Source organism: Clinocottus analis, unplaced genomic scaffold (genome assembly GCF_023055335.1).
Source record: "Clinocottus analis isolate CAN_PGR_092001 unplaced genomic scaffold, fCliAna1.0.p SCAF_8, whole genome shotgun sequence".
Classification (NCBI taxonomy): domain Eukaryota; kingdom Metazoa; phylum Chordata; class Actinopteri; order Perciformes; family Cottidae; genus Clinocottus; species Clinocottus analis.
Window position 1 is genome coordinate 8050537 of NW_027176240.1, and position 22888 is coordinate 8073424.

At 38.2% G+C, this 22888-nt stretch overlaps 1 protein-coding gene across 1 annotated transcript in view; it reads left to right on the forward strand.

Moving 5' to 3' along the window:
* Positions 1-22888, forward strand: part of LOC137779585 (VPS10 domain-containing receptor SorCS1-like) — a 42833-nt gene that overhangs the window by 3208 nt on the left and 16737 nt on the right. The window contains exons 2-11 of the mRNA XM_068567537.1: positions 9906-9973; positions 11741-11840; positions 12043-12201; positions 13603-13676; positions 17016-17080; positions 17563-17681; positions 18024-18113; positions 18957-19136; positions 21212-21358; positions 22610-22712. Of these exons, the coding sequence (XP_068423638.1) occupies positions 9906-9973; positions 11741-11840; positions 12043-12201; positions 13603-13676; positions 17016-17080; positions 17563-17681; positions 18024-18113; positions 18957-19136; positions 21212-21358; positions 22610-22712 (1105 nt within the window). The remainder of the gene's footprint in view (positions 1-9905; positions 9974-11740; positions 11841-12042; positions 12202-13602; positions 13677-17015; positions 17081-17562; positions 17682-18023; positions 18114-18956; positions 19137-21211; positions 21359-22609; positions 22713-22888) is intronic.

Below are 22888 nucleotides of genomic sequence, written 5' to 3' on the forward strand. Positions count from 1 at the left end.
ACATGCTGAATAAAGAGAGAGCCACACTTTGTGAAATGTGGGTACATCGGCCAACCAATACAAAGGAAGTGGAAAGGCTCTGTTAAAAGCTTGCCTTGTTCAGATACATAATGTCCCCTTTAGCTCCTTATCTGGAAAATTTGCCATGTTTTGACACCTCAGACACTTTTCACATGTTCTCTACGTGAAATCAAGTTTTCACACTTCAACTCAGACGCTCAGACATCTGGTAGTTGCCTCGATTGTGCAGTTGCGATGTTTTTTTTGCAACTTTTAAATTGGAAAATCTGGCGTTTGGTTTTTGTGTGTACAGTTTGTGAGACACAAAGTCTGAGCTTTTTATTGACTATGATAATTAGTTTTCCTGACAAATTCCAGGTATTATTTTTTGCCAGTAATTTGCTGCTGAAGCGTAGTTGTTGTGTGTACTGTTGCTCTTCCGTTTGTCCAATTATCACAGTCTGATAAGCTGCAGTGCCATTTCAGCTTTTGAATCAACATGAAAACAAAAGAAAATGTGATCAGTCCTAAAGTATTTTACACTTGTTCCTCTGTTTCCCAATCAAAACAAAGATGGCAGCTCGCCGGCAACCTGGATAGGAAAACAGACCCAATGTCCAACCAAATTTAAATTTTGAATACCAAAAAAACTCCTAACAACTTCCGATTTAATTATTACCAAATCATTAACTGATTAATAGTCCAGCAATATAGCAAGGATTTGATTTGAATGAAATAAATTGTAATACAAATATATAATACATAAAGCCTAAAGTAAACTAAAAGGTGTATTTGCTTTATTCAGAACACTTTTGTGGCACATCCACGCTGCCACAGCCTTGAATGGTTTACCTACAGGAGCAAGTGAATAGATGCATCATTTCAATCAACTTGTGTTGCTGAGGATGTTTATCAAAGATCTACTGGGACTTTATTAGCAGCCAGCAAAAAAACACAACATGTTTTACTCCAGGAAATGTGAGTACTGAAAGGAACACTTTAGACCTTGAATGATCAATTGTATACTCCCCTCATGTTACCTTGAATTCTTGACAAAAACATATTTTTTCTTGCATGACTCTATGGCGAACACATTGCAAAAACTGAGAAATGTCTTAAAACATTGAAGTAGATGGGCTCTGCTTTTCACAACAGCAAAACAATCTCAAAACATCAGTTCACAAACCCTCTCACAACTCATGCTGTATTTTCCAATTCTCATTCATGCAGTCGTATGCTCACCACTTCCCAAACACACACACACATCTTTGCAACCATCTTTCCATTCATAACACTTCTGCAACAACCATCTCCCTCTTGCACAGGTGCATTACTCTCATGCGAGTACTTTTTCATGCAGTTTAAATAGTACGATTTCACCTAAAATGCAAATGTTCATCTCTATTGATCTGTTTAAATGCCAAATGTTCAGTGTATAACTGCCTTGGGCGTGTCTTGTACTCAAGTGCTGTGCATTTCGTACAATGCTCTGTTTGCTGCTGTCCCGCTGCATGACCTTTCGCCTTCTCGGTTGTTACTAACCCAACATGGAGAGAGCTAGCAAGCTGTGCTGGATCTATAAGCATGACACCAAACCATCTAAGACATCTTTGACCCCATGTGGGGGTGTAACCCCCTAGCCAATAAGCAGGGTGTGCAGCCCGGTCGCATGCGCAGGTCAACCACCGCTGCTTTGTCATGTCTCTCGTCGTCCCGAGTCTCACAAACCGCTCAAGCCCGACACAGAAAATCACACTTAATTTTTCTCATGCTGTGTTTTTAAAGAGCAACCGTTAATGTCACTACATATTTTACTTTAATAATAAGCAGATCAATAGAACATCTACAACATCTTGTGGAGTGTGGATGAGCAATGGCGGATCAGTGGTGAGCAGGGTCATCCTCCGTTGAGAGAATTGGTGGTTCGATCCCCGGTTCCGCTAGCCCATATCGATGTGTCCCTGGGCAAGACACTTAACCCCAAATGTCTCCTGTAGCTATGGCTACGATGTGTGAATTTGAGATAATCCTGATGGGCAGACGATACCTTAGCCACCGCCATCACTGTATGAATGGGGGAATGATGACAAATAGCGCTAAAGTACGGCTCCGTTTTAGAATTAGGCTATTTCTAAATCAATTTGAATCAATGAAATGTATTTTTTGTTGTTGTTGCTATAACCCTGGTTGGCATGTCTGGCTTTTCAGGTGCTTCAGTTTCCTCTCATAGTCCAACCACATGCATTAAGGGGAATCAGAAAGTCTAAATTGCCTTTAGGTGTGAATGTGTTTGTCATTCCATGTGAGATTGTTAAACTGTCCTGGGTGATGCCCAGTGCGTGATGGGAGAGGCCCCAGTCCCCCACAACCTTGAACACATCTGTCCCGTTTTGTTTCCACTCTCCCCAGCTGTTTTAAATGCCAGGCATTTAATGTTAATCACTTAACATTCTCCACGGCAGCAATACAGGCAGCACATTGTGTTATTTATTATATCGCAGGTGATGGATTAACAAATAAAAAGGTGATTGTGTTCTAATAGTGTTCAGAAGTATGAAGTCGTCAGTCAAAAGTGTACACCATCCTCTTTTTGTCTCCTTCTCTCGTGTGGATGATGCATCCTACAACTTGGGAGGTTTTTTCATAAAATAATCAAATTCCTGATGGAGAGCCTGTGTGCCACATCTCACTGACCTCGAGCTTCAGCTGGCTCTTTAGTAGTTAGAGCATCTGGTCTGAGTGAACTTCCCTTTCATGGCAAAAGGGAGCCTCATGATCTTTCTCTGCTAAATGGCCGCTTCTCTCTACTCAAAACCTTCTGTGCCGTAGTCTGTCAGCTCCAGCTCTGAGGGACAGTGATGGGAACATGGCGTGTAAATGGCCATGCTAATTTTCTCCCCTTTTCCAGTGTGATGCTATGTGACACGCAATGGAGTGAAAATATAAAAAATGTAATCAAAATCTGCACAATTCATATAATTTATCAACAAACAAACTTGCAATTGACATTCTCTCCTTAAAGCCCTTAAAGCCACCGGACTCCAGTCAGACAACATTGAACATCGAACAGTCATTTTGAAACTCGACAGAACCAATAAAAACCCATTAAAACCATCTTTCTACCGTTCTAACAATCAACAACTCTGGTTTGGTCAAAAATAAACCTTTAATTCACCAAGTTAGATGGGGAAAAATATCTGTTACATGCTCTCCCCAAAGCTACAAGACTCTATTGACAGAAACATCCATTTTGCCTCTCTCATCGTTGAGGAGAGGAAGGAGTCTTTCAATGCTAACTTTGGTGGAAAAAGGCTAAAAGACAAGATCAAGATACATTTGCACTTCCATTTCTTGCACTCACGCACACCGTATGGCCTTTTACAAATCCACCACTTAATAAAAAAAAATAAAATTGGCCGCATAATCTTCTGGTTCACATCTGTTGGTCTATCTAAAGCCATAACCGTTCAGCCTTGGCTCTCCATGTTATACCTTAGGGAGAGGAACTAAATATGATCAATGTTGATTTACTTTAGTCCAAAACACCTTTTTTTTTCACCATTTCAATGTGTGGGAGGTAGGTGAAATACGCATACCTCCCCCACATTGATTCTGCCTCATCAGCATAACGCCACAAAAAAACATGCACACTGTGATGCGTAGCTTCCAGCATATATATTGACATGCTCAGACAACGCTGTGGTCGCTGCTGTCCATTCAGAAGCCCAGCAGCTGCCCTCTCTCCTGATGGACAGGCTGCTGGAGGGGGAGGATTTATGTAGCATTGTTTTAGGTACTACAATGTATGAGTAAACGTCCCTCATCTCCCTGGTCTCTTTTCTTCTACTGTGTTGTCTAAAAGAACAGAAATACCTCCTCCAAAAAATCAAAAGTTAATTTGGCTGCAACAATGCAGAATGACATCATACCTTTTTATTTATTTAGCCTTTGTGTTGGCACTTTTTTGTGTTTCCTTCAATCAAACTCAGATCGTGCATACACTCATTTTTTTGTATGCGCTCTGTCTGTTTCACTGGTTTCCAAATTAAAATTCCAGCTGTATATATTTTTCATTTTACTTTCAAGACCTTCGACAGGTCGGTGTGTTTAAATTAAAACCATTACAGTCAGAGCCTCAGTGCTCCATCAACAGAAACACTCGTTGGTTTCTGTTGTTGTTGTCAACAACTTTTGGCCATCGCTCAGTCACCAACTCATTTTGTGTTTCAGAGCTCTTTCATTTTGCAGTGGCCGCCTGCATTACTCATTCATATGGTATGAGTTACACCATCTGGCTGCTGTAAAAAAAAAAAAGCCTCATATTCAAAACCCTAACTTTGATTTACATGCTGAAGTTTCCTTTTGGATTTATAGTAATGCAAAAACAGGAGATTTCAAACACTGTTGGTGAGCCTATAAGGCGGCATATGGGTGAAAGAAATTCTTCCCCAGCATATTTATCTAATCAGCTGTTTTACTTTTATTTATGCCAGAGTAAATGTAATTTATTAAAGAGTCCAGGGAGCTTTTAGCTTGTCAACATGCAACTAATTTTCTACCATTGCACTCAGCACTTTCTAATGGAGGGCTGAAGAGTTAAAAGCAGTTTTGGGGGGAAAAAAATGCAAACTTTTTGGCTGCGTTAAAAAAATAAAAACTACCCTCTCACTTTCTTATCTTGCCTGCATTGATCAGACCCCCTCCTTGTGCACACGAAAGCTTCCAAGCTCAGCAGGCTGCCGTAGCATAGCTGCTGAACTAGCCTTGACTTTCATTTATGGTGAAGAAGCAAATGATGCGAGAGGAGAAGCCAGAAGGAAAGCCGTTTCAGATGACTTGTCAACCAAGCTGCTACTTCCCACACAGCGCTGTTGTCTCGACACGAGTGAGACACTTTCTGTTCTGCTTGAAAGCCGTTGCTGGAACACGGAGTATCTGGTCTCGATCAATTTAAAAAGCCAGTTAGTTGACGTCCACAGATCAATGGTATCACCGTCTGCCAAGGTAACAGTATGTTGCCATCAGTCACATTATAGCTGAACTCTATTACTCCAGAAAGACATGTTTTAAAAACTTCCAGTGATATTCATGCAAGTCAAGTCCTTAATGCAAGCACAGAGGATGTTCAATTCACTGTGATGCTGCTCCTCTTTGCATTTGTGTATCAGATTTTATTAGGATAGCAATATATTTTTTTTTTCTGCAAAGGGATATTGTGAAGTCACTTTATAATTCATGATTGCTGTGACCTGCTATCCATGGGAGAGCCAACAGCTCTGACTTCAAACAACCTACCTTCAGCACAACATCTGGTCTACGAGGAAATGTTGCCTTTGTTAATGAAGTGATATGATGTGAAGTGGCAGACAAAAGCCTCTGTACATTACATGTCTCACTGAGGTTGTATTGAAGTACATAAGGATGTGCTTTCCTGCAGGCTTCTGTTGCTGCGGAGTGAGTTGCGGGGCTATAAACATTTTAATAGAAACAGACAATTCTTTTTTTTATTATTAAAGGGCATTAAATGATGCTGTTTAATGTGGTGATTTTATCAAGTGAAGTTCCATACTTAATGCTATACCGGCCCTCGGGGGGCCTTTGGATTTGTTTGTGAATGTGTGTTTTTTTTATACTTTGAAAAGCATTTGTTGTCACATTGTTAACACTTCTAGAGTGTTAATAACTTGTAGGCAGGTGTTCTCACCCTTCTCCCTTCTATTGTCTTATAGTTATGACACTATATGTCACCAGTTATCACATGTTTGACTACCAGCACTAAACAAAATTGTATCTCTCCCATAGAAATGTTGAATTCAGATATTTATATGTAAAGCTGCTAAAATCAATTGTATTTATAACAGTGGATCACATGACTTGTATGTAAAAGGGGTTGACCAACAGAAGATATAGACATGCATATGTCTATTCCTGTTTGAGCCTATCCCATCATGCATTGGGCAAAAGGTGGCCTGCTTTGGAAATGTCATATTTGTCTTTATTATTAATATTCCAGCCAGTAACTCTTGTAACAATTGCTTTTATGGAATCATCCATCTGTTTAATTGCAGTGGGTAAATATGATGACAGTTTTATTGATGAGGCAACTTAATTCCAACAGCTGATGAGGCTGGATCAACGAGTTGGTGTGACTGGGGATGAATCGTAATGCGTATTCGGTCCTGTCATTTGTCTCAGGTATTCACGTTTCAATAACAGAATCCCCCCTTCTGCTCTCTTAATACCACATCCCTTCTCTTCTTCACACCGTCATTTCTCAACAGTAATCTCTGCACCCTAAGCCCTGTAAGTCACCATTAGGCCTCCATTCATTCTTACATAATGATCAAATTCATCCCAGTCCATTTACCTCCAAGGTTCAAGATTTACAAAGGATTAGAGGTTGAAAAATCAATTTGCTTGCTCTTGGATGTCAGGTAATGCAGTTTGAAGATATGTTGGTGCCACTGCAGTCTAATGGGCTGTGCACTACATGGTAGCTGGCATGAAACGGAACACCTTTGTTGAAATTCAAAGGGAAAGATATGCTAATATGCATGGTATTATTTAAATCCAGACGTTAAGATCTGCCATTATCCGGTGTATGGTTTAAGCATTAAAAGAAGTAGCCTTCGTCCAGTGATTTCAAATAGCAATTGAATGGCTTATGTGACATGCTGAACTTCAAACACCTGTTCCAAGCAGAAATATCTACAAAGTGAATATTGTATCACCATATTGATGAGTTAACTGCAGCCATGGGGCTTTACCTTTCATTTTCAACATCCCTCAAATAACAGAAAACTTTTCTAGCCGACATAGTTGGATGCAAATTACATCTGACTGTAATCCTGGAACCTTTCCAAGCAAATGCATAAAGTTAATTGCCATATAGAATGGAGCATATATTTTCTCCTAATTCCAGACTGCTGCTGGCTGTTTTATTGCATATGACAGTGTCCATGAGGGTATGACTTTTGGAAGGTATAAAAGAACATTTAACTGGAAGACCATAAATCTCTGCAACCCAGTCTGGACACTTTGTACCATAGTTATAACAAGCTACATGGATTATCTCTGAACTAGTGCTCATATAGAGGATTTCATACATTCAGCACAAAGTAATAGCAGAGTCAGAGTTTTTTTATTCAGCTTATTCACAAAGAGGGCACATAATTAGGAAATCCAGCAATACTTTGAGGTTTAAAATGACTGCATTAACTGCAGACAATTGTGTTGTACATTATTTAATGTTTGCAATATAACATTTTTAGATATCGCGCAGGTACAGACATATATCTTTGATAGAAAACATAAATGAGCATAATGATGAATGTGCAGAGGATGAGAGACATTTCGGAACAAATTATATACTACTGAATAGTTCATGTTTGAGCTGAAAATAGTAGATTGTTCTGTAACGATTACTAAGTGTTTAATAATTTAAGTAATTTCTAAAGGAATAATACAAAACCTATTTTTCCATCTTCGAATTTGTGAGTGTTTGCTTCTTTTCTGTGTTTTGTGTAATTGTTGTTTTGTTTGTTGGACGTTTGATCGGACAAAGCAAAACATTTACAGATGTTGTTTGAGGATCAGAGAAATTGAGAACCATAATAACAGAACAGAAGTGTTGGTATCTACCAACAAAAAAAGGAGAGGTACTTGATTAGATTTCATTGGCTTTATGGTTTATGGTTTATTTACTGGATGCCCATTAGCTCACATCTTAGTGGCTGCTACTTTTCCTGGTCCACAAAAAGATAATGCATACATCCATCCATCCATCCATTATCTGAACCGCTTATCCTCATTAGGGTCGCAGGGCGTTGGAGCCGATCCTAGCTGTCAAGGGGCGAAGGCAGGTTCACCCCGGACAAGTCGCCAGTCCATCACAGGGCAGACATATAGACAGACAACCATTCACGCTCACATTCACACCTAGGGGCAATTTAGAGTCCAATTAACCTATGCAGCATGTCTTTGGACTGTGGGAGGAAGCCGGAGAACCTGGAGAGAACCCACGCTGACACGGGGAGAACATGCAAACTCCACACAGAAAGTCCTGCCAGACCAGTATCCGAACCCCACCTAGACCGGGATCCAAACCACAGACCCTCCTGCGGTGAGGCGTCAGTGCTAGCCACTACACCACCGTGCAGCCTATGCATACAAAAATGTGCAAAACATAACGTGTAAAAAACTGTTAAAAATAGTACAAACAGAATAAAACTAAAAATAGTACACTCAGATACCTAGTGTAGTCGAGGAGTAGGGTGTATATTGTGCAGTGCATCCATAATTTATACAAAGACAAATCAGATGACTAAAAAAGCAATGGAAAACATCCTGATGTGTGCCTTTAATTGTTTTTTAAATAACAGATTATCTATATGAGTTTTATGAGGAGGTAATAAATTCTAAGCAGTAATTGCACAAAAAATAACAATATTTGAGGAGGTTGGTTCTCAGGGATTGTAACTGATTAAAGAAATATTCAGGTGTCTGATTAAATACTACCTTTCTGAAAAACAGGAGAAGGCTTCAGTGAAGTTGAGTTTCCACTGAAAACCATGACAGGCAAGAGTGCATATATGCTGTATTAGTTCTCATTGAACACTGGATTTGCTGATTCTGTTTATTGATACAAGAATTAACAACATCAACTAAGAGATTTTGTTAGTGAGTAGTCTATATTTAGAATTGAGCCCTTGGATGATATTGTTTTGTATTCACAAATCAGAGTTACTGTGTTTGTGGTGTTGCACCAGTAAATTATATTTCCAAACATATGGTATGGACCAATTTAGCTTTAGTCCTGGAGCCGACTGTACATAAGGGACCTGAGTGTGTCTCATGTGTGCACGGTGTGTGTCTGTCAGTTAGTTCCAAGAAGGTGCGGGCTTTTATTTAGCAGAGATGAGGATGATTGACTCGTTTAATATGAGAGAAAGCCAAGAAAACGAAAACTACAAACTGCGCAAGCAAGGTTTTAAAAAGTTCAAATTTCTTGTTTACATGATGGAGTTCTTACTCGTCATACAGAATGTTACCCAAAACACTCATAACACTCGATAATTAGAGGATAGCCATGAAATGATGGCCAGAGAGTTTCCCCTAGAGAGTAATACTATCTGCAGATTTTACGATTGCACAGTGCAGACAGCGCCCTGCACTGCACATTTGAGTTTGAGGGTAGTTTGTAAGGGCACAATGTGTGGCTATTGTGGGAAAAATGCATTCTTTGGATGGAAGTTATTTGGATTAATATAAGTATTTTCTTATAGTATTGTCTCACTGTAAAAAAAGAGAGAAAAGAAAACGTAAAATGCAGTTTAAAATGTACATTATCATGTCTCTCTGCATCAGTAGACAAACACTCAGGCTTTGATTTAGGTTCTGATTTTCGCTGAGTAAAAATAAACAGAGGCAAATAGAAATGTCCACAGTGAGACCTTCATTAATATCTCGGGGTAATTTACAAGACATTTATAGCTTTTTATGTATATTAAGTAAAGGCCAGTTTATTGAAAACCACATACTACTTTGACACTTTTTATGATCCTCTTCAAAAAGATGTCCATGATATTTACGAGGTCTGTCTCTGCGCATGGAATGCATCATATTATTTATTCATTTAGTCATAGTTTACCAGCGGTATCATTTGCTGGTAGTCTACCAGGTCCTAAAACTATTATAGCATGCATACGTGATCAGCTTTTCCTCAGAGAATATACAAAAAAAGTAATGGATTGACATGCCATCTCAGTTTTGTTTTTAATGAAGCTACATCTGTCAGGGAGCATTAAAGACGTGTGCATCGATAAATCTTTTTTTTTGTTGTTTCACTTTGCTGTTCACAAAAGTGATAATTTCGAAGCTAAAAATCTGTTTGATCTGTTTCATAGGTGATCCTCATGTTGACAAAGTACTATGACTTCAACTCTGGCAGAGTTACAGAGAGTTCTTTATGGAGGTAAGATCTTCTATATGGTTACACACATGATGTCAAACTGATTGTTTTAGATATCTTCTAGTTTTTTGGATGCTTTGTGTATGTGATTGATGTTTATAGTGCTTTTTGAACATATCACTAAATTCCAGAGGAATAGAATTGAATTTATGTTATTTTATGTTTAGAACAGTTTATTATAATTCTAACAGAAGTTAAAACACAAGGCACAAGGAATATATACACACACACACACACATATATATATATATATATATATATATATATATATATATATATATATATATATATATATATATATATATATATTAAATCAGCTATATTACACTAGTTTCACCTGATTGTTCATCTGTCTGGTCTGCAACGTTTTTACTCCCACTGCTCTCATTGCGTAATTTTCGGCCACAGCAGGCATCTGTTTTCAGTGAAAAAGCTGTAAAACTCTAAGGCTCACTCATCTGTTCAGTACCAAACAGCAGACAGAGACAGTCAGCAACTAGCTATTAAACATATGGAGCATTTAGCAGCCAAATAGCCAGATATTTCCCTCAGGAGTTGGTAGAGACCAAAAATAGAGCCAAAAAGAGAAAATATTGGACAGTTCAATTCACTGAACGAATGATCCTTTTTCTCCATTACCAGAGGTTGTGTGAATAAGCAAGTGTTTGCTTTATTAACTCAAAAGCTCATGGTATGTTACAGAAAATCTGTTATTGCAGGTTTAATCTTCAAACCAGTTTGTGGGAAGCATAACGAGTTCCCCCTTAAAAACGGTTACATATTGGGTTCAAATGAGGTCATAGCAAAATTCAATTCAATTCAATTCAGTTTATTTTGTGTAGCCCAAAATCTCAAATACAAATTTGCCTAGGCGGCCTTTACAACCTGCACGCATATGACATCCCTGTCGTGGAACCTCACATCGAATCAGAAAAACCTTCCCCACATATGGATAGTAAAAACCCGTTCACAGGGAAAAAGGGAAGACACCTTCAGGAAAGCAACAGAGGAGGATCCCAAAAGAAAAACATGGGGTTGAGTTAGCACTCATTATTATTATTATTAATATTATTATTATTATTATTATTTACACATACAGCATTGGGGTCTGCAGGACTGCAAACAATGAAGAAATAAAGCCACTTTCGTCAATACACAAGAGTTTAGTTATTTCTTGTGACATTTCCCCCAAATGCCTACACTCAATGCAAAATATCTTTAAAAAAAATAAAAATGCAGAGACTGTTTTTTTTTTTTAATTTAATTTCATGCGGAATAAAACATTTTAGGGCTGTTTGTTTCTGAAATGTCACAAAGCTTCCGAGAACAGCATCAATGTTTATGTGACACTTCATATAAATACATCCATAATGAAGTCAGCAGAGCAGTTCGACTTTTAGAGGGCAATTCATATTTATATCAACGCATATTTTTTTATCTTTTTAGCCAACAGGCGAATATGTCCTCCATGTGAATTTTAAAAGATAAAAATCTGAAACATAAAATCACATTTTTACCCCAAAGCATCAATAATAATACTGATGATAGTAATAATTTATCTCCATGCCACACATAATATTCTTGTTTATTTTTATAATTAAAAGAATCTTCATTCATCTTGCAAATTGCTTCATGATTTCTGCTCTTTCAATTTTCTGCTTGCCTGATATGCGTAATGATACCATCAGCATCTTAACTAGTAGGCGTTTCTCCATTCTCCTTAATTCTCCACCACAATCTCTTTATTTGGTCCTCCTAATTGAATTTTAGGTCAACTGATTATGGGACCACATATGAGAAGCTTAATGAAAAAGTCGGGCCAAAAACCATCCTGAGCTACTTGTACGTGAGTCCAAACAACAAAAGGAAGGTAAGTGTCCACATCCTGCCTTCCTGTATTTAATGATTAGGTCAATTATTGTCGCTGTGTTGCAGAGTTTTTATACTTTTCTCGAGCATGCCTACAGATATCTGCTCTGCAGCGCATGACACAAGTACACATAAGCCCTGTGGAATGGATGCTGTCAAGGTGGGCCACGTATTCCCCTGTCTCTCTTCTTGTCTTGTCTCAGATCATGTTACTTACCGACCCGGAGGTGGAGAGCAGCCTGCTCATTAGCCTTGACGAGGGGGCGACCTATCAGAAACACAGCTTAGCCTTTGATATCCTCAGCCTGCTTTTCCACCCCGAGCAGGAGGACTGGATCCTGGCTTACAGCCACGACCAAAAGGTATAATCGTGTAGCTGTCGGGTGGCATGAAATAGCTGGAATAAAAACGGAAGCTGTGACAGAGAGAAGAAAACGCTGCTGAAGGGCTGTTGTGGAGGGTTCGCTTGTTGCTTCTCGTGCATGTGTTAGCTCGGATTGAGTGTTTGAGATGTTTGTTTTGTTTGATTATAAATCACAAGGCAGTTAGGCAAAATGGAACATCTCAAAACACAGGTTGGTGTAACGCTCAAAAGCATTCATTTTGACAATAGCGGCTAGCTTCCAGGACACGGTCTTTGTGAGCAGTAACATGTGTCGCTTGAGCCGATGCTGTACTTTCTAAAATAAAGGAATCTGCTCACCTGCTCCCCAAAACAAGTGGTAAAGTCTGGCTGCAGACCCAAGCTCTGAATGGATTTGCACCAAGCAACACAGGGGAAAGTTAACAAGAAAGACACAGCCAAACAATCCACAAGCACACACACTGCCGCACAAATGCATGAACACGAACCCTTCATTATGCTGTGTGAGAACCCTGCTGTCTGCTTTACTCAACACCGCAGACATCAAACTCGGCCTTCCCAGCCTGCTATTGCAAGACTTGATTTTGTGAGAGAAAAACAGTCAAGGTCTGAGAAGTGAGATAAATGGTGCAGCGTGGAAGATGAAAGCTTAGTTGAGAACCATCGTCGGGTCAAAATGAAGACGCCGCAGAGAAATTTGCCTTCAGGTCGCTCTATATGTCTTTGTAACGTCTTTTTTCCCTTTTAACTGCTTGAATTAATCTTGAGTTGGTTTTATTTTACATGTATTGATTGTCTGTTATGCCTTTAAAAAGTGTAAAGCTCTTAGATGATGTTTCTTATCCTTGTAAAGCTACGGGTTTAAGATGCTTGCAGCTCGATTATTATGGCAAGATGACAAGCGTTCTGAAGGCTTTGACATAAGTCCAGCTTTGCAGTAAAAAGAAGGCTAATGGCTTTATGGAATAAAAAGACTACAATGACAGTTAAATGACTGCTTTTATAACACCAATTAGGCCGAAATCCTGCTGATTTATGAAGGAGACACTTTGATTTTAATACATTTAACACCAATTTGTCTGTCCTCCTTCCCTCTTTTCCAAGGCTTCAGAACAAATCAACTTTCAATTTATTTTTTTCTGGCTTTAGACTTTACCAGTATTTTTACAGTAACTGATGGATTTTCTCATCACTGACACATTTTCCAGATTATGCACTCAGTAGCGCAGTATTCAAAACAACATCAACACATTGATGCCACAAAATCAACAAATCTTGACAGCTGCTTGATAATACTGTTAGACATACATCAGGAAACAATTCTCTTGGATATTATGACATGGAACATTATTCTTTATGCTGTAACTCATTTGGTTAATGCATTCCTCTCATATTTCAGCTCTATGTCTCAGTTGAATTTGGGAAGAGATGGCAGCTTGTGCACGACGATGTCATCCCCAACAGATTCTACTGGTGAGATCAACAATCAATCATTTGTCGAGGGTATTTCTTTCTGAGATAGAAATACTGCGATATTGCCACATATTTATTTATTTCCAGCAAAGCTATGAATAACAGACGCGCGCAGAACAATTATACATTGAATAATTGAAATGTATGCATTTTTAGCATTCTGTTCACAGCAGTAGTCGGGGAAATGCCTTCACTGTACATATTTACATTTTCTATCAAATATGTGTATTTATATGTTCACTGGCTTGATAGAAACACAAGTAAACGCGAGAGTTGGCTCTGACTGCATTATGAATACCAGATTTAAAAATGAGTAAGACGTTTCGAGCGACACATTTTATACTTGAAAATTTGTCAAGATATGTCACTTAAATGTCATTTTGTTATTAGTCAGTGGTGGACATACTCATAATCTTGTTTTAGGTAAAAGCATGAAAAGAACAATATAAAGATGTAAAGAAGTGAAATCAATCCCATGATTGAAACTGACTGAAGTATTAGCAAAATGTACTTTAAGTATAACACATTTAAGTACTTCCCCCTTTGATTGAAATGATCATAAATAACTTTCATGTATTCTTAATATAAATGCATGACTTAACTGCCAACAGTTCATAGACCTCCTGTCTATGTATTGATAAATTCAATGATACATTTTTTTCCCATCGCTTTTATCATTGATTGCTAAACAAAGCTAGGTAAAACAAAATAAAACTATATATATATATATATATATATATATATATATATATATATATATATATATATATATATATATATATTTAAAGGTCTATTTTGCTGACATACACATATGTCATCCACTGAATGGAATCTGCTCATTAATAACAAATCATGCACATATGATCCGTCAGTAATCCATTTGATATGACATCTGATCTATAAAACACAGAACCAGCTCTGATGTGGCAGATAGTTTCTCGGTGTCTCTCAGAGCGTTTTAGCGTTATTAGCTGTCGGGTGCTGCTACGGTGATTATGGCCCTGGATAAATGTTTAATTTATATTGCTTTTTATAGTTGTTGGCTCCAGAATGCCTTTCACACATAGAAGTAAAGAAGAAGGACCACTGATTAATCTAGGCTGTTGGAGTGACCTCCAGTACAGGCTTTTACAGCTTTTGCTTTGGTCTGGGAAACACAATTACCCAACTCATTAAATGTAAATGAAAATCACTTTAGTAAAGAGGTGACAACTAAGTAGACAAAACAAATACTATATCTTGTTTTATGAGGCTGGTGTTTTGATCTTTAGAAGGTAGATCTTCACTTCGTATTTGGATCTAATCTTTAACCTTCTCATGAGTGACTCTCCACCTGTGTGTTCTATATTTATCGTCTCATGCACACACAAGTCAACAGCCCACGTAGACTTAAGAGATACAAGAAAAATACTCCTTTATAGAAAATGGAGCCACCTAAATCATCACATAATGAGCAATAAAACGTTATCAATCATCTTCAGTCTAGCCTAAAACACAGCACAAACAAAGCTCTTTCTCTTCAAGGAAACATTTAAACCTGTTTCTGTCTCCAATGGTAATGTACCTAAACTCAAGTGTGCACACTGAGATCTTTGAGTTCAATTTTGCTTTACATAAGGCTCTTCACTGCGGGGGTTTTCCATGAGAGTCCTCTTATAATTAGGTTACTAACAACATCAACGGACCATCTTTCCTTGTACGTCAGGAACAATGTGCACTGAGCTTCCAAACTATTAGGCTGCAACGTTTCTGGAAAAAAAGAAAAGAGAATGTATTATACAGAATACAGATTGTACCTTACCAACTCAGGGATGTCCATGCAACAATATCTTAGGAGTGAGTTGTTATTATACTCACAAGGCAGGTATATTAAGTATTTAAAGCTTGGGTTTATATGCTCATTAAAAAATTGCCATCTGAGTTTTCTTTAGCATCATCCTGCAGTTGTGTTACAAGATGATCAAGAAAAAAAAACATGTTTTGATCTTCACATATGCTCTTCCTTTTAACTTTCCTGGAAATAAGTCAACCAGAACGTGCCACGCAAAAATATAAAAATAAAACATGTTCCTGACGCCATTAGAGATCAAGTATGAAAGAATTTCTTTCATTGCATCCTCTACTGCTCATCTTATCAGAGAAGATCTGACAAACATGATTTACAAAAACATGTTACAGCCACCCTTGCTAGGCAGACACACTGGTATGCGTTGGCTATGGGAAAACACTGTGTAACATTGCAGGGGTTTATTTAAGAGCAAGCGCTGCTGTTCACTGATAGAATTGGATGAAGTATTTGACAGAAAGTCCATTAAAAGAGATGAAGCTGTGAGGCAATTACAGAGTGCTGAGGTAAGCAGGAAGGGGCTTTTTATATTATAGTTCAGACAGAGTATAGAAAATGAGAAGAAAGCCATCTTCTGTCACAACAGCTGCTATTAATACAACACGTGTTAACTTGTCACTCCGCAGAATCTGAAGAATCTCTGTTGGAAGTGAATGAAATGGCTAAGTGCACCTTCGCTATAAAGTGCATTGCAGGTCAAATATCTGTCAGACCAGTGTTTATAGATAAGGTTGTTGAATTAATGGGCCTGTGAGCTAAGAGAACAAGGCTGTATTCCTCACAAAATACAATATATATATATATATATATATATATATATATATATATATATATATATATATATATATATATATATATATAAAACCAAATATTGGGCCTCTGATAACTGATAAATGAAACACTAAAACAATCGCTGTGTCCAAAATGCATTTATTTTGTACCTTACATTTTCAATTATCTTTGTTTTTGTTTGTTTTTGTACTGTTATTATTTGCACTGTTTTCCTTAATTAAATATTCCTCGGGGCAGCAGAATATTAGGTGACGATGCTTTTTGCCTCAATGCTATCGCGTTTATGAGGGTTCATCAACGAGAAGCTTCGGAGCCACTGACCTGAATGTGGCCACAGGATGATACTATTAATGCACACAATGTCAGAACTGATGCACACAAAGTCAATATTAACGGAGAAAATGTCATTATTAATGCAGATGTTTGTTGTTAATGCACTCAAAGCACAAAAAGTGATTATTAACAGATACAATGTCATTCTTAATGGTAATTCTTAATGAACACAGTATTATTATTAATGCACCCAATGTCAATATTTATGAATACAATGTCAGTATAAATGTACACATGGTTTATTAACTGACACGTTGTCAGTATTAACAGACACATTGTCAGCAATAATGCACACAAAGTCATTATTAACGGACACTTTCCTTGAAGCAGAAATCTCAAATGTCTTCCCTTATTGTTTAATGTTCTAGGTCCAGAATGGGTCTAGACAAAGAGCAAGGAATGATCCACCTCGAGATCAACGTCTCTGATGGACGTGAGTGACGCAATAATTTGATGTGCTTGACAACCTTGAAACATGTCCAAATTTGTTGTAGTTCCTAAACATTGAATTGAGAGAGCTTCTTTTCTTTTGTTTTTTTTTACTATCCCGAAACGTGTCGCCCCATTTGCATTGGCTGCAGCGAGACTCTTCATACGATTAAGCTAATTCATTTTTCAAGGGCCGGCTGTGACTTGGCTCTTTTTATTGGCCACAGTGCAGAGATGGGGAACTTCCACAAGGCCTTGTGTGTTAATGCTCTGTCCCTGGGGAGATTGCCTCATTTGGCTGATGCTAACACACTGGGACAGTTTTCTTGCTCTGCTTTATCTATTAGTGAGAATAAAGATTGGCCTCCAAAATTGTGTCTCTCTTCAAACCATCAGCACAAGCTAAACCTTGAAGGTGGACTACAGAAGATTGTTTGTTTTTCTCTCTATTATGTTGTTTTACACAAATTTCTTGCTTACCCACAGGGTCACAGTACATCACTTGTAAACTTCAGAATTGCTCTGATGGAAACAAGGGCAAGCCTTTCCCTGGATTTATCATCCCTAATTCCCTGGTGGTTCAGGATGAATACGTTTTCATCCAGGTGGGTTTTTATTACGAGGTCTGGCTTCATTAAAGGACAATTAAAAGCTGTAAAACCACTGCATTCAATTGCATCTTAATGTACAGCCATGTTTTTCATTAACTAAAAGGGGCCATTATCCTGGGAAAGGATGGCATGAAATTGAAATCACAATGTTGAGCATTATCCTACAGCTCCACTGTACCATGATGCACAAGATCCTAGTTCGTAGCAAACCCGGAGTTTTAATGGCGGCTTAAATTGTTTGATACATGCTGCTAGCAATCAGTGTGCACAGTCATGTTTGTGAATATTTACCTGACATGTGATTGAACTGCACATTGCACTATTTTGCTTTTCCAGGTGCCAGTAGGTGGTCAGTCTGTCCATTATGTGTCCTATAAAAGAAATGCTTTTTACCCAATGAAGCTTCCCAAGTACACTCTGCCAAAGGTAAGACTGTGTTTGGTGAGTTGTGCACATGCAGAGGAACAAGCAACAGAACAAGTGCAGCATTAATTTGGACTGTGAAACATAAGTTATTCCTTCAGGCTGTTTTGTGGGATCATGATGACTTGGTGAGGGTTGATTTTAAAGTACCGTTGTTCCCAGTTCGTCATACAGTTTGCCAAAAAATCCATTGAATTGTTTTCCCCACATTATAATCCTCCTGCAACTGTATTCAGTTATGCATAATTACATCTTTAGATCATGCTTTTATTCAAGACTCAGGCATAGCTTTGAATCCTTTTCCCTCTTGTCTGTACAGATATTTACTTGAAAATGTCTTTCCCAACAACGCGAAAGGAACTTTTTGAAGCAGAAAGGTCAATTTGCATCTGTACAAAAACATTGTTCTGCACTGAATCCCTTTCGCTAAAAGCGCAGCAGGGTGGCCCGGTGGTTTTTAGAGACCATGTCACAACAACAGCAGAGCTGCCTGCGGTGTTGATTTGATCAGTCTGTCCATCCATCCATCCATCCATCCTTGGATGTGTCAAAGCAGGACACACATCCCCTACCTCCCCTCACTCTGGAGAAGGGATTCAGTAAAATTGAATGAAGCCTGTCTTCCGTCTTAGTGCATGGCATGAAAGTGAGGTCTAATCGCTGCTGATCCTGACTGAATAATGTCAAGAAGTGACAAAACTGCCAGCTTGCTGCTTGAGCTCTGTGGCCACTATGCACACAGTAAAATGCAGATTCCCACTTTTTTTTTTTGTCGCGATAACTCATTTGAGTTGCATCTTAAAACCCTGTGGGCATCTGCAGTACTCATACATTTCACATATTTAGGACTTGCAGATAATCAGCACAGACGATAGCCAGGTGGTGGCAGCGATTCAGGACTGGCACCAGAATGACTCCTACAACCTGTACATGTCTGAGTCCAGAGGGCTGTTCTTCACCTTGATGCTGGAGAACGCCGTGTGCAGCGGAGGACCGGAGGGCAACGTCATGATAGACCTCTATGAGGTAGGCACAGACGGTGCTGTTGGGCGGCGCTCTCATCCTTTACGTGTTTTCATGTTATTCAGGTGTGCTGAACCAATTTAACTCACTGGCCTGGGTTTATAACTGCTGCAGTTTATAGGACGTGCGTTTTCATGTTTATTACCAAAACAATCAGCTCCATGATAATTTATGTCAATATAAGTTCAATTTTTTGTGCAATTCGACACTCACTTTATTTTTCTTTATTTTAACTATTGGCTGGACAAGAGTAAGGCTACGACCAACAATTATTTTCATTCCAACAGTTGTTTTTTATTATATTATAATTGTTTTAAGGACTATTACAAAGTCAGTGTTAATTGTTCATATCTGCTAGAGCCCAAGGTGAGGGATCAAATGTCTTGTTTTATCATTTGGAAACTCCAAATTGTTCAGTTAACAATAATATTTAGAGAAAGACAAGTAGGGCATTTCACAAGCTGGGATATTTTTTGAAACTTTAACTATATATTTATTATCACTAGAAACAGGAGAAGGAAATTGAAGCGCTCCATTTTTGTTTTTAGGAGTTAATGGACATTTTTTCATAAGGTTCTGAATGAATGTTTAATCCGAAAAATATTAAAGAGATTTATCAAAAATGACTTTAATACTGAGTTATACACTTTAGTAAAGTGCCTGTTAGCTTTATCCATCAATCCACTGACATTCACATGCAGTTTAGAATATCTAATCCACCAACTTTTATTTTACAATTTGAGGGAACTAGAAACTGTGTTTAAGATCACCATACAAATTGAAATTCGTGGTTTGGGGGCTTGAGCAATAACAAGAGACTCTGACAAGTAAAGACTCAACAGTCAGACTAAAACTCTGCTTGACGTTAATCTGCCGCGCTTTCTTTCAGGGTAGCCTGCACTGTCTTGGTTGTCTTCACCATAATGGAACAGATGTTGGTACATTTTGTGTCTCTCTCATATCTACTTCCTGCCTGCTTCGAATATATTTTTCATGTGACATTGTAACACACAAGGAAAAAAAACCTTCTGCAGGATCAGTCTTCAGGTAACATACTATACAGAAGTTTATAAAAACACTCGCATCATGTAAAGCCCATAGTCATAATACAGGGGAAATACCAGCTTTAACTTGTGCCCTGGACATATTTTATCTGTGTTGACAGATGTGCTATGAGGATTGCAGTGGCTGCACATGTATGCATCACTTTGGATTATCCTCATCCGCAGCCAGCAGTAAAAGCATCGCATTGTTACAAAAACACACCTAAGATAGCCATCAGCATTGGTTACTCTCACTGCTCACTGACCTCCACAGACATTTCATGTGTAATGTTTAATATGAAGATCTTACCAGCCACGGCAGAGAATCAGGATGGAAGGGGAAGTGTCTGCCCGAAGAGGTTGGATGTCGAGGATACGCTGCCTTTGCTGTCCAGAGCCCTCAGCTCACTGGGAATTGGAGGAGAGAAGAAGAGGACATTTGAGAGACCACCAGCACAGCAGGGAGAGCCTCTACATGTCTATCTATGGCTGAAGAGAGAACATTGTTAGTTGTTGCCTGCTGGACACAAGTAGGGGTCTGAACGGCCTCTGCTGGGTCGAGTGGGGGAGGGAGCATGATGTTGAAAGGACCCGAAACACCTGGTGATCCCGGGAACATCACTGATGATGTGTCCAGCAGCGATTTTATTTTATTTTTTTTAAATCTCACCTTTGTCCAAATATATTCAGCTTCAATGACGAGTAGAAAAATATGACATGGCAATTCTTTCTGGGACAAATATTTGTGCTCTTTAGATGGAAGAGAAATGTGAATAGCCGCACATGAGAGTCTGCATCTATGTGCACAGAAGAAGAAATATCTCAGGGCTCTGCCATATGTTGTTTTGATTCAGCAGAGTCCTACAGATGGTCCAAAATAGTGCTCCCTGTCAGAAAAACTATCACTTTAAGACATCTTTTCCTCTCCGAACTAGGCCTTCAGCTTTACTTAAGTCTGAATAATTTACGGTTATTTCTTTCCCCTCCCTTTTTTGTTATTTTTCCCCTACTGCTCTCCGGCTCTCATGTTCGCAGGTTGCCGGGATTAAAGGGGTGTTCCTGTCAAATAAAGTTGTTGAGAACCAAGTGAAAACTTATATCACATACAACAAGGGGAGAGACTGGCGTCTTCTTCAGGCTCCAACAACCGATCTCCAGGGAAACAAGGTGTATTGTGAACAAGTAAGTGGGCCACTGAAAAGAAATAGATTTGGTTATTTGGATTTCCATTATCTTTTAAAATTATATACTATATATATATATATATATATATATATATATATATATATATATATATATATATATATATATATATATATATATATATATACACACACACAGACACAATTTAGTTATCTCTCCCTTTCTCTCTCTCTCTTTCTCTCTCTCTCTCTCTCTCTCTCTCTCTCTCTCTTTCTCTCTCTCTCTCTCTCTCTCTCTCGTCTATCTATCTATCTATCTATCTATTTATATATATATATATATATATATATATATATATATATATATATATATATATATATATATATACACACACACATACACACATTTGTAAATAATTTGAAATCAAAACATTTCATAAACTAGCATTGTTCTATTGTCATGTATTCTTTCACCTTGTCAGTGTGTTAGTGTTATCATGGGAAAATGTGCTCCTGGAGACACCTACTGTAGCAGAACTATACCACAGAAGCAGTTCTGAGTACTTCAGCAGGTCTTCCTATTTCTGCAGACACATTTTGTCACTGCGATAGCGTCTGAAGAGCCAGCGGCAGGGGGGTAGGAAGTGGAAATGGACTATTAGTTAAATGGTTTCATTAATTTTGAAGACAGCTTTTGGTCCATCGCAGAGAGAAAAAAAGCTTTACATTATCACATAGTGACAAGAGAAGACAATACTAAAAGAAATGGTGTGGAAAGGTAAAAAAAAAATCATACTACTTTATGGGAGCACACTCAAAGCAGTAGAGCTAGTCAATAATTCAATAAAATGAAAATTAATACAATCCTTAACAGAGAGCCAAGTCAAACAGGTTCTTTTATCCCAATGTTCTCATTGGATTTTACCATAATAAAAACTGAAAATACACATTTTGATGGATTCCCATTTCAAATGGATATTTCAATATTAATCTTCCTGCATGAATTATTTGTAGTCCGTTTTATCTTTGGAGACCCGGGAGTGTATGATTATATTTCATCTTTTGTATTCTGAAAACATTTTACTTCTTTAACATATTTACCACATTCTGACAGATTTTCTTGTCCAAATATGTTTGCCCAGATCTCTGTGCCAGAAGATTTGAAAATAATAAAACAATTCTAAATCAATTCAGGCCAGTTATAATGCTATGGAGACCCGATCTGTATCAAGCCTTTCAATATTACATTTGGACTTCAGAAAACTAATCTTCTTGTGTTTGTGCTTTGCAGCCTTACTGCTCGTTACATCTACACCTTCACGTGTCAGAGAATCCTTACACCTCGGGAAACATCGTCAGCAAAGACTCAGCTCCAGGGGTTATAATAGCCTCAGGTGAGTTTTTTTATTATTTGAACATCCAACTGTTAACGATGGTCCTCGACCGAAATAAATTGGATCTTTCCCGCATATCTGATCCATGTTACGTCAGTGCAAAGAATTGCCTGAATAAACATTTAAATTAAAAAAAGAAAGTACTAAACATAGTGCTATCCTACCTTTTGTAACCA